General features: G+C 34.6%; 1 protein-coding gene across 9 annotated transcripts; it reads right to left on the reverse strand.

Moving 5' to 3' along the window:
- Window positions 1-999: 999 nt before the first annotated feature.
- LOC114290925 (uncharacterized) lies at window positions 1,000-11,324 on the reverse strand. Of its 9 annotated transcripts, XM_082899305.1 has the most exons (18): window positions 10,748-11,324; window positions 9,768-9,884; window positions 9,517-9,675; window positions 6,507-6,668; window positions 6,196-6,312; window positions 5,249-5,356; window positions 5,033-5,143; window positions 4,796-4,903; window positions 4,578-4,685; window positions 4,341-4,448; window positions 4,123-4,230; window positions 3,886-3,993; window positions 3,660-3,767; window positions 3,454-3,561; window positions 2,467-2,574; window positions 1,773-2,270; window positions 1,665-1,705; window positions 1,206-1,403 (listed from the first exon to the last, which is right to left on the reverse strand). In XM_082899305.1, the coding sequence occupies exons 1-16, from the start codon at window positions 11,126-11,128 to the stop codon at window positions 1,830-1,832; spliced, it is 2,460 nt and encodes an 819-aa protein (XP_082755431.1). In that variant the 5' UTR covers window positions 11,129-11,324; the 3' UTR covers window positions 1,206-1,403; window positions 1,665-1,705; window positions 1,773-1,829. The 9 variants fall into 9 exon arrangements, with proteins under 9 accessions (XP_082755432.1, XP_082755430.1, XP_082755437.1 ...); XM_082899306.1 differs by having other exon boundaries at window positions 1,000-1,403; window positions 1,665-2,270; window positions 5,033-5,140; XM_082899304.1 differs by having other exon boundaries at window positions 1,000-1,403; window positions 1,665-2,270.
- Between the last annotated feature and the right edge of the window lie 2,158 nt (window positions 11,325-13,482).

Below are 13,482 nucleotides of genomic sequence, written 5' to 3' on the forward strand. Positions count from 1 at the left end.
CCCAAATATAAATAATGGATAGTTTCTTCTTTTTTGTTTTATTTTATTATTTTCGTAAATTCTTTTTGTGTACATATGTATTTTTGGCCAGATTAAATAAAATAAAATAAAAAACGTAACAATAACTATACTTTTCATGATACAAAAAATTTATACAATTTAATAACATAATAAATTTATCGATGTAATATTGTATTTAACAAATAATTTTTATTTTATTTTTCATAAATTTATAATTAATTTTGAATTGAATACAACAACTCAAATTAAAGCCCCGTGTTAGCGCCAAATTAGGCCCACATGGAGGGACTGATTGTGTCAAAAAAACGAAAAAACATATGTACACTCATTTGACATATTGATTTGAATTTTTTGAATTCATTTTTAAAACAATTAAATTATTTTATTTTATGTATTTTTATTTTCACTGAATTTTTTTAATATTTAAAAAAAATTAATTTTTGATACACTTAATATAAATACACTTAAAAAGTATAATATTTGTAAATAAAATCTTTAAAAAATTCACTAAATACCAAAAATATAAAATATATATATATATATATATATAAATTCAATACATTTTAAATATTTTTGAATATTAATTAGTTTTTTAATTTTTTTTTATAAATATTTTACTTTTTAAATACATCTAAATAAAATTCATCAAAGAAAGTAAAAAAATTGCTTGAAATTTTAAAAATATTCACTAAAAACAAAAAAATACCAAAAATAAAAAACTCAATTTCAAATTGAAACCAAACACTAAGCATCCAATCCAAATGATATTTACTATGACATGAAACTGATTTTCAACCCTGAAAAATAAGAGTGCACACACTTTCCATGCAATACCAAAACAGCCACATTATTATTTTAAAAATAAAAATAAAAATAAATAAAATACAACCCTGCCACCAAGAAGGAATGATTTTATTACTACAGCAAACAACCAATACAGAATTGTAATCAGACATTAAAAATAAAAATAAAAATGACTTTCCAAAATATATCACTTTCATCACAATTCCATAAAAGAAAGGCATCCAAGAGGCCATTACCAAGATCCCTCAATGTAAGAATCAGAAAATATCATACCTCAACATTCAATCGAACATACTAAAAGCAAGGAAGCAAATAAACATTTCCAACAACAAAACAAAAAGAGGAAGAAAAAGAAAGAGGAAAGAAGAAGACATCCAAGGTGGTGTAAAAAATAGCTGAAGAATAATTGTTAAAATTAATCAATCATTATGTTTCAAACTAAGCTTCACATATGTGGGAAGATTATCGGTCAAGCTACCAAGTACACGGTTTAGGATTTCCCTACCAACAATGATAACTTCAGAAGGGCAAGTACTGAAAATATTGCCCTCCAAATTACCCTCCACTACGCTGATTCACTGCATATACAAACACAAATTAATTCAAAATGAATTAATATCGGTATGATAAATCAAAATAGTGACTCTACTCGAGTCACGTCTGCATTAAAAGCAAGAGGACACGACACAATCAAGATTTAAGACCCATATGTCCATAAAATACACAGGCAACATGCACTGACACAAGTACTTCATACTGGAGTCAGTGTATGCTGCAATTGAAGAAACATTATAAAACAAAAACTGCTACGTGAGTTGAACAGAAGCACAGACACTCACATATTTAAAAACCGAAAAGGAGAGCCCCAGAATCTATATCCAGGTTAGACGGTAATGACAGTTTGCAGGCATGGTTTATTTTCCCAGTAGATTGTCAATGCGAGTTAGTTCTGCAGTTCCTGCCTCCTAATGGCCCTTGTGCAAAAACAGTAAAAAAGGTTCCTGCTACCAATCATAGTTTGTCCTCATCCCATCATAACTAAAGTTGCCAAACCTTGATACTGAATATCTCTGCTGATAAAAATTAGAGTATCCATTTGAAGCTGAAGTTCCAAAATGAAGAGTCTTTCTGGAAGAATGAGAACTTGAAGCATGACCACCTTGTATCGAAGAATAAGTTGTATTCCTATTATTAGTCGGTGTCACTGGAGATCCCCATCCATGCACTTTGGGTTTTCCATGAGGTAAGTCTCCAAGATCTTCCGTAATCCAACCACCCCTCCTCTTTGAGCTGGACGGGGTGGTAAATCCTCCTTCATATTGAATTTTTTTCTTTTTACGAGCCTTGCCACTATCAGAAGGCACAGACCTTAGTCCCACATAGTCTCCATTTTCTTTGGAAAATTTATGAGTGCCGGTTGATGATTCAAGATTCCTCTTACGAACCTACCGAAGTCAACAAAAATGAACCGCCAAATCATTAAGAGGACCATAAAACATCCAAAATCAAGGGGAGGGGGGAGCAGAGCAGCAAAGAACAGAATATGATTGTGATAAAACATCAAAATTCAGAGATCATACAAGGACATAAACAACTAGGACTCTGGAATCTTGTGAGGCCTGCTGAGAACTTGAAATGTACCTTAGTGGAATTAGAGCATTCCCGTGCAAAATGTCCACCTTCGCCACACTTGAAGCACAAACTAAGTGACCCCACACTAGTTGTCTCACCACGTGACCTAGTGCATTCCTGCATATATGTACTCCCATGTAAGCACAGTTGTTTTCTTAAAAATAAGTAGTACTAAATACTGCAAAGATTCAAGTTCTAAATTGACTGACGCGGAGTAGATCCCTACTTACTAAAGAAGGTCTATGGACATAAAAATATTGATGCCAATGAAAAATTATGAAAATCTGATACCAACTTCAGGATATTCATATACACAAACAAAACTCAAGGAAATTGAAAAAAGAGCATACGACACCTATTCCATATATGTGTCACACAACACAAGTCATAGCAACTGCACAAACTAAACCCTATTCAGATGTTTCTAGAATCTAACAATAAATTTAAGTAACAGCAAATCATGAAATGAGAAGAAATAGGATATGATGCTCAGTAAAACAATATAAATATATATATATATATAAACAAAAAAACAAATATGGTGCAGCAAGCACGCAACATGCACAACTATCACATGCCTCTATAAACCTATGACACCTCATCCAAACGGAGAACATAATCAATTATCTTGAGCACAAAGCTAAATAAATGGTTTATCTCAAAACAGTCCCGATCCCCAATTTCCACATAAATTGGGCCTGCTTAATGGGCAAATTTTGCTATAGCAGAGACTGAATTAGAGAAGGAATGTGATGAAGTGGTACAAGACCTGACTCTCACATAGTCTCTTACAACCTTGAAATTGAATAACAATAAACCTCCAAATTGTTAGGAGGACCATTGAAAATCCCAAAACAGGGGGAGGGGAGGAGCACCAATAAAGAACGGAAGATGATTGTGATAGATCACACATCAAAATTCAGAGGCCACGTGTGGTCATAACACAATAGGATTCTGATATTATGCAAGACCACCGGCAAAAAGCCAGAAATGTACCTCAATTGAATTTGTGCATTCTCGTGCAAAGTGTCCTTCTTGGCCACACTTGAAGCATGAACGAAGTGACCCCACACTAGTTGTCTCACCAAATGACCTTGCGCATTCCTGAATATATGTACTCCCATTTAAACACAGTTTTATTCTTAGGAATAAGCTGGTAATACTAAAGAGACAAGGTGACCTGCGCAAAGCCTGAAATGTACCTTAGTTGAATTTGTGCATTTTCGTGCAAAATGTCCTTCTTTGCCACACCTGAAGCATGAAACAAGTGACCCCACACTAGTTGTCCCGCCAAGTGACCTTGTGCATTCCTGCATATATGTACTCCCATTTAAACAATGGAATGAGCAAGTAATACTAAAGACTACAAAGCTCTTCTAAACAAATAAAAATAAAGACAAGGACACCTGCAGAAAGCCAGAAATGTACCTTGGTAGAAACTGTGCATTCTCGTGCAAAATGTCCTTCTTTGCCACACTTAAAGCATGCACCAAGTGACCCCACAATACTTGTCTCATCAAGTGACCTTGTGCATTCCTGCATATATGTACTCCAATTTAAACAAAGTTTTCTTCCAAGTATTGAGCAAGTAATACTAAAGACTAAAAGCTCTTCTAAACAAATAAAAATAAAGACAAGGACACCTGCAGAAAGCATGAAATGTACCTTAGTTGAATTTGTGCATTCTCGTGCAAAATGTCCTTCTTTGCCACACTTGAAGCATGAACTAAGTGACCCAACACTAGTTGTCTCGACATGTGACCCCGTGCATTCCTGCATAAATGTACTCCCATTTAAACAAAGTTTTCTTCTTAGGAATGAGCAAGTAGTACTAAACAAATAAAAATAAAGACAAGGCCACCTGCAGAAAGCCTGAAATATACCTTCGTTGAATTTGTGCATTCTCGTGCAAAATGCCCTCCTTCGCCGCACTTAAAGCATGCACCAAGTGACCCCACAATACTTGTCTCATCACGTGACCTTGCGCACTCCTACATATATGTACTCCAATTTAAACAAAGTTTTCTTCCAAGTAATGAGCAAGTAATACTAAAGACTAAAAGCTCTTCTGAACAAATAATAAAAAAGACAAGGACACCTGCAGAAAGCATGAAATGTACCTTAGTTGAATTTGTGCATTCTCGTGCAACATGTCTTTCTTTGCCACACTTGAAGCATGAACCAAGTGACCCAACACTAGTTGTCTCGACTTGTGACCCTGTGCATTCCTGCATAAATGTACTCCCATTTAAACAAACTTTTCTTCTTAGGAATGAGCAAGTAGTACTAAACAAATAAAAATAAAGACAAGGCCACCTGCAGAAAGCCCGAAATATACCTTAGTTGAATTTGTGCATTCTCGTGCAAAATGCCCTCCTTCACCGCACTTAAAGCATGCACCAAGTGACCCCACAATACTTGTCTCATCACGTGACCTTGTGCATTCCTGCATGTATGTACTCCAATTTAAACAAAGTTTTCTTCCAAGTAATGAGCAAGTAATACTAAAGACTAAAAGCTCTTCTAAACAAATAAAAATAAAGACAAGGACACCTGCAGAAAGCATGGAATGTACCTTAGTTGAATTTGTGCATTCTCGTGCAAAATGTCCTTCTTTGCCACACTCGAAGCATGAACTAAGTGACCCAACACTAGTTGTCTCGACATGTGACCCTGTGCATTCCTGCTAATGTACTCCCATTTAAACAAAGTTTTCTTCTTAGGAATGAGCAAGTAGTACTAAACAAATAAAAATAAAGACAAGGCCACCTGTAGAAAGCCTGAAACATACCTTAGTTGAATTTGTGCATTCTCGTGCAAAATGCCCTCCTTCGCCGCACTTGAAGCATGAACGAAGTGAACCCACACTAGTTGTCTCACCACGTGACCTTGTGCATTCCTGCATAGATGCACTTCAATTTAAACATAGTTTTCTTATTTGGAATAAGCAAGTAGTTCTAAGAATTGCCAAGCACCTGCAGACAACTAAAAATAAAGACTATAAAGTCAAATGCTAAATTGACTGCCGTGTAGATCCCTTACTAAAAGAAAGGTCTATAATATTGATACAATTGAAAATTTAAGAAAATCTGAAACCAACTTCAGGATATTCATAACAATGTTGACACACGAAAAAAACTCAAGAAGAGAAATATCTGACATATATTCCAGTATAGCGCAGATGTCGTAAGTTCGTAACAATAGCATAAAAAGGAAAAATTAAAAACAAAACAAAACAAAACAAAACAAAACTCTGTTCTTTCTAAATCCGTAACAAATTTAACAGGAGATCATAAAATGAATTGCTCAGTAATATAATAATATCTATTATACATATAAAGACAAACACAAAGATTGTACAGCACGCAAACATGCACAAATGGCACATGCATCTACAAATCCATACCACCTCATCCAAGCCGAGCACAAAATCAATTATTTTGAGCACAAATCTAAATAAATAATTCAACTCAAAAAATCTCAATCTCCAATTTTCCAGCAAATTTGACCTCCTCAAACTTCTACATGGTGGAGACTGAATAACATAATGGATGAGTTCAAATGGTATGGTAGTGAGAAAAACAGGGTGCCAGCCAAAGAAAGGAGAATCAACAAAATCGCATTCCACTTTTTTTTCCCGTTAAAATTAGTTTATGTCCTCAACTTTCAAAATGTTGTAAACAGTACAATGAGAATATATCCTATACCAGCAAATAAGAAGCCATTGAATAAACTCACCAAACCTGTATGGCCCAACTGACCACATCTGTAACAAGAAAGTTCTCTTGGACCATTATTGGTAAAATCGACACAACAAAGATGGCCAAGATTCTTGCAAATGTAGCATTGTATATCCTGATTACGTTCAAAAGAGGGGTTCAAAAAAAGGTTAAAACAATTAATATACAACAAGAATTTCAGATAGTATGGATCCAAACAAAACAATAAAACTTCTTGCAAGATAAATTAATATATAGAATTATATTTGAATGGACACAGGTATATGTAAATTTTACATATAAACATATGAAAGAATATAAATTAAATACCTCCAAATCATTAGGCGAATAATCATTTTTGCATGAAAACATATCATGACTAGAGTCCCCACATTTTAAGCATATCTTTGAATTCTGAGATCCCCTTTTGTATTTTTCTGGACAATCTTTTGCACGGTGGCTACCTTTTCTGCAGATGAAGCAATCTTGTCCCTGAACACAAGAAATAATATACACATGTAGATTTAAGCCTAATAAAATTATATTAATGCTCCCAAATTGATAAATAGAATTCATCACAATCTCTACAAAGCCCAAAATTTTGCACTTCAACCATGGAAAAACTATGAAGGATATCAGCATAGGAGGAGAAAAGCAAGAAAAAAGAAAACAGGTCAATGTACTCATATAATGAGCAGATAGATTCACTGCAATTTTGTCATGTGAGAAATGAAAAAATTTCAAGAAGATTTTGGACAATCTTCTAGACCTTCAAAGCAAGTGTTTGATTGGTCTTAACTAGCTTGCACCAAACACAGAACAAAATCCCTTCATTCATATTTTCTGGAAAAAGGAGGATATTGCTGCTTGGGAGGTTTTCCAGCTAACCACTCAGAAAGCACACCTTCTGGGTTTTATAGGCTTGCAGTTAGTAACCAAGCAGGAATTATATTAAAAATTCTATCTAGTTGAACACTTTTAAGAGCTTAAAGAACTTGTAGTTTTATGGTACAATGGAAAAGGCAAACGGATCAGAAAAAATTAGCAGAATTCAAGCCAAAAACAAGGTCAATAGTTTATGGTTCATGAGGAAACTCTGGGCAAAGAGATTAAAAAAAAAAGAGGTTAATGTAGAGAAAATAGCCACAAAGAAAAGAGTCTCTTATTGCACATAATTTTATTAATATATATATATATATATATTTTTTTGATAATTAAATTTTATTACCACAACATCTAGAAGATGCTAAACAAATTCAATAAACCCCGCAAAACGAAACGGGAACCTAACCAACTAAATCATCAACAAAATCTAAGAAAACAAATACATCTAGATTCACCTTTCCCGACACCTAGCTGTACAAAACACCCAAAAATCGAGACTCAAAACATGTAATGAATTGAGCACTGCCTTGAAAAACCCGACGACTCCACTCCAGCCAAAGCAACCACATCAAGCACAAAGGAGCCAAAGCCTAAGCCTTCCGCCGCCGCCGCTTCCCAATGCGGCCACCCCCCAACAACGAAGAACCTCCTTGACCTGCTTCGGCTGAACGCCACACCACTCCAAACAAAGAGAAAACAAGCACCCACAAACGAGACGCAAACGGACAGTGAATCAGCAAATGGTCCACTGTTTTCGCATCCGCACAACACAAGCAACACCAATTAACCAAAATATGATGCCGACGGATCAGATTGTCAATAGTCAAGATCCTACCAAAAGCTGTTGTCCACGCAAATAACGCCACTTTCGATGGAACACCAAGAACAAACACAGAACGCCAGGGAAAACCCCCCCTTGATCACCACACAAAGACCAATAAAAAGAAGACTGAAAAAACACCTTTAGCCCCTGGAACTCCCCAAACCAACACATCCTTCCTTTCCCGCCCAACCTGGACCCCATATAAGAAGGCCAACAAATCCACCAATGGGTACCCAAGTAAAGGGGTGCCTAGCAACCGAGTGAGGGGATTGGAATGAAAGAAGAGGGGAGTAAAGTGGTTGTGTTTTGCATTTAATGTTTGTCTCTGTCACCTTTTCTTATGTTAGGTATAATGAATTGTAGAAAATAAATATGACGAAAACCAAAAGGCATAGTCAAGTTAGAATGAAGAAGAAAAATCATGCTGGCATGAGAGCATCCCCACCAAAGCCCTAAACCCCCTCCTTACCTATTTTAAGGGACAAATGGCTCCCTATTCACCTGCATCAGATCCCCTAAATGATCCCTTAAATTAGTTTTTGCTACAGTGACTCCCAATTTCTAGGGAGTCACTATAGCTTCCTTATATATATATATATATATATATTTTGCTTTGCTTTGCTTTGCTTTGTTTAGGGACTGCAGCACACATTTATGATTTTTATTTTTTTAAAATTTATAATAAAAAATTATATTTTAATAAAATAAAGAAAAAATAGAGAGTTTGCTAATAGAATAGAGAAAGAATAGGGAGTCTGTTAGGGGAAGTAAATGAAAAAGTGATTCCTAAAATAGGAAATGAATTTTTTAATAATATTTTAGGGTAAAATTTAGGTAAACTGGTGGGGATGCTCTGAGGTCACTTTTTGGGATGCAGCAAGATTGATAGGAAAAGTGCTTGGTCTACCTTTGAGGGTTGACCAATCTGAGTTGCCAAATAAAATGCACATTTCTTATTTTTGGGATTGTGGCAGCCAATCTGGAAAGTGCAAAAGGCATAATTTCTAAATCACTCAACCGTCTCATGTGTATATATAATATATATGTGTATGAGAGGGTATATGAAGTGTGATGTAACAACTCAATCTGAATTGTAGAAAATGGTCGTGTGAGGCAGTGTGTTATGCAGTGACAAAGAAGTGCAAGACTGCAAGCATGTAACAGTGAGAGCAGTGTGAGAAAGAATACCAAGAGGGTTTCAGTTATTTGTCTTGCTATTCGTAATCTGTATTATTAGTGGCTTGTTCTGTATCGTCCGTGGACATAGGCAAATTTTTGCCAAACCAAATAAATTTGTGTTCTTCTCTTTTGCGTGTATTTAATTTATATTGCATCCATATTTATGGGTGGATTTTATCCCCATCAACTGTACAGTGTGAGAGAAGGGGAAAAACAGAGCAACAAACAGATGTTTCAAAGTCAATTTGCTTTTCCCACAGTAAAAGCCAAAAAAGAGATCAGAAACCATCACACTATTCAACCAAGTCATCTTAGTGAACAAAAATACCATCCCAATCAAATAACCAACTTTGACAAAACTTAATTCAATTCGAACCAAAATCAGTACACGAGAAAGAGAGTGTTTATTAAATAAATAAATTACATTTCCATTCTATTTTTTCTTCCACTAACCTTTGTGCACTGCTTGGCATGGTGCTCCAAACTCCCACAAACATAGCACGGCCTCTTCCGCTTAACTGAGGTACAATTCACAGCTGCATGACCTTCACCATCACAATTATAGCATTTTGCCCAACCATTGTCTGGAGGATCAAAATACCTTGGCCCTCGCTAATAGAACATCAATAACAGAGGTACCAATCTAAGTATTGGAATGAAATAGTGTTTTACAAAGTGACATTAAACATAATATATCAACTCACAAGTAGCTTCCGTAGCACAATGTTATCAGATATCTTGACTTGATTTGGCTCCACAGGTACATTAATTTCTAGAGCATTGCTTGTCTTGGCCTTCTCTTCTTCCATTGCAACCACAACCTAAATTCAAGGGAGGGGGCGAAACACAAAAGCCATTACAAAAAATCATAAGCACAAGTCCTCATTAAACAAAATTCATAATGATAAAAAGTTCACAACTTTTAGGCCAAACTGAAACAAACATTAAATAAATATACAATATTTCCCAACACGATTCAATTCGTATTTCCCACTTGAAAGAAAACATATTATGCTGGGTTTAGTCAATTAAAGGAATAGAATGAAGTTTTTTTAATTTCTCTTATTTTCCCTTGCTTGGTCCGTAAAATATTTATATATTTTCTAAATGGCCAGTATCATATGAGGATAAATTTTGAAAGAAAGTAATTCCAAGCAACAAATTAAGCACAAGACACAAACACCCACATAAGGTATTTTACTACCTTTACTTTCTCCCCACTTCCTTTCCCAACCAAAAGGCGAAAGTAACTAACTTATTTTCTCATCCATTTCCATCTTTTTCTTCTCTCTTCTCTTCTCCACATTTCGCCTACCATACCAAAAGAAAATGTTTCTGGAAACTGTCTTCTAGCAATTTTTTCCTAATCTAATTTTACAAAAAAAAATAAAAAACAAAAAAAAAAAAGTGTGAATGGCTATACGATTTTATCAATACAGAGAATAATTACTACACTGAAAATGTGAACAGAAACAATCTAACAATAACTATTACGCATAGTTAAGTTGAGCAATTCACTGCTAAAGCAAAACATGAGAACATATAAAGCTGGAATTTTTCAGTTTCTTCTGGTTTCCTCTGTTTTCCCAGCAACCTAACAGAACTTTAAATTTGAGGATGAACACACAAAACATTGATGATACCATAAATTATTCAATTTAACAATTCAATTCAAAGTCCTTACAGTTTCATCTTCCTTTTCCACCTTCTTGTTCTTCCTCTTCTTCACTTTCCTACTATTCTTCTTACTCTTCACATCGGCCATGAGTTCAGCTTCTTGCGACGGCGACGAAGAGAGATCAATCGCGTTGGAATTCACAGCAGCGCCATTGCTCTTCGGTTCATCCGCAACGCCGTCGCTTTGTCGGCCGGAGTTACACGCTCGTAGCATCGATTTCTCGACGATTTTCGAGCTCAGATCGTCGTCGGCCTCCTCGTCGTCGCTGCAAATGGTAATTACGATTGGAGAAACTGCTGGCTTCGCTAGTAGCTCTTCGTTTTCTTCTTCTTCGATTTGATACCTTGACGATTGTAGATTCTTATCACTGTTGACCATTTTTTTCATAGAGGGAGACGCTCAATTTGGTATTGGAATTGTGCGATGGGGACTAGTAATAGAAAACCGTCTAGGGCTTCTGTGCCGTGTATAATGGGATGTGTTCGAAAACTGGTAAGATAAGTTTTCCGGCGATTATTTATTTATTTTTGGTCATTTTGCTGTAACCTTTCAATTATTTATTCTGAATTTTGAATGAGTAAATCGGTGATAAATCTAATCTAATGAGATTATAAGGTATTATGTTTAGTGTATAGTTTTATGTGAAATTGGCCTAAGGTCCTCTCCAATTTTTAATAGGAGGAGGTACACAATAATATGTTATGATGGTTAAGGTCCCTCAACTTTATTTTATGTTATAAAATACTTAATTTACCCTCGTTATAACATAAGATCGTTTGGATTTTGGCAAACTGCTGACTTCACGGTGAGATTTTGGAAACTGATTTCACGGTAGAGATTTTGTCGGAGATTTCGGAAGTGTTGCAGTGGACTTCACGATAGAGATTACGACGATCGTGTAGGTGTTATAGTGTGTTGATCACGTAGGTTTTTCAGTGGAATTGAATCAGGTATGATTTCGATAGAGATTCCACATGAATTTTTGATTTTGGTTTTGAATTTTATGTAATGATTCCGATTTCATATTAGTTTTTCAAGTGTATTTTTGCATTAGGTTTTTATTTTCAATTTTGATCAATTTAAAAGAGAGGCTAGCTCAATGAAATTGTTTATGATTTTTGGAGTTGATTTTTGATTTGCTGTTATTGATCAATTTTAGACAGAGACCAGCTTGATAGAGTTGGTTTTTATTTTTGGAATTAATTTTTCATTCTCTGTTTAATTTCAAAGAGTGTTGACAGTGTGGTTGATTTTGAAGTTTAGAGTTCATTTTTTATGCTCTATTTTTCATCAACATGCTGATCAGAGTTCATTTTTCGTGCTCTGTTTTTCATCAATATGCTAATCAATGATAAGTTTTGTTCTCTATTTTTTCAGGCCAGAGAAATTTGTTTAAACCAGAGAAATTTCATTCTCTGCACTTTTGTTGGTATAGTCCAGAGAAAATTGTAAGTTTGTTATTATAATCCAACAAAAATGATAGAGAAAATTATAAGTTCATATGGACATATTATTAGTTTCTAGTGCAGATAGAATCTAAGAAAGTGAATGTAAGTTCTTAAATTTTTCTAGACTTTTATTTGTAGTTGAGAGAAAATTATAAGTTTGTTATTCACTTTCAGTTTGTAATTCAGAGAAAATTATAATTTTGTAGAAAATGAATATAAGTTTTTGTTTCTCTGAGCAAAAGTTATTTTTTGTGTTTTTTTTTTTTTTCAGTTTAGATGGGCAGTGCACTATTTTTAGGGAATCTTGAAGGTGTATATGAGTTGTAAATTTTTCTGGATTTTGATATGAGTGTAATATTGCAGAATGACGCAAAGAAAATTGTAAGCTTGTACTTCAGTGAAAATCACATATTATAATTTTATAACAGATTTTTCTGTGTGTTTTTTGTCTATGATTGTGTTTAATAGTTAGTAATAAATTTTCCTGTGATTCTATCTGGATTCATTAATTTTTCTGTGATTTTGTTTTTGTTATCTTGAAGCTGAATATAAGTTTGTAAATGTCTCTGAACTTTATTTGAATCCAGATAAAATTATAAGCTTGTTATTATAATCCAGAGAAAATTATAATTATTAGAAATTTCGCTGGATTTTTATGCTGTTGTTGTGAAGTGTTTTTATGTTGAACAAATTATTTTTCTTGTTTTTTCTTTCAGTTTTGATGGACAGTGCAGTGTTGTTGCTGTGCAAATATGGGAACGATACTATTGTCATTAATGTTTCATGCGAATTGAATTTTGAGGAATTAGTTGGCATTTTGTGTAAAACATGGGAGAATTTGCAACCTGAGACGATGTGTATTTCATACTCTATTGTGAGCCATCCGAATTGTATAGTTCAAAATGATATTGATTTTATGAATATGTTGAGGGTTGTTTGTGCCCGTGGTGTTGATATAGTTGATGTTTCAGTTACTAAATGTAGAACTTCTGATCAAGAGAATGAAGTGGGGTCTAATTGGGTAGATGTTGTGGATGGTGAATGTGATAGGCTGGTGGATATTGAAAGGAATTCACTCTCTAAGTTTTGTTCTCACTAAAAAAATGTGTTATTTTTAGTTGGTTGGCGAAATAATATTACGAGTGTTGGACAAAAGTTTGAGGGTGGTGTGGTTGAGTTCTGTACTGTTTTATGCAAGTATGCTATTGAGGTTGGCTTTCGGTTTACATATGTTAAAAATGACAAGTTGAGGGTTACGGCAGATTGTGCATATAAGGAATCAAGGGGATGTAT

Source organism: Camellia sinensis, chromosome 12 (genome assembly GCF_055761805.1).
Source record: "Camellia sinensis isolate YWXY chromosome 12, ASM5576180v1, whole genome shotgun sequence".
NCBI classification, from domain to species: domain Eukaryota; kingdom Viridiplantae; phylum Streptophyta; class Magnoliopsida; order Ericales; family Theaceae; genus Camellia; species Camellia sinensis.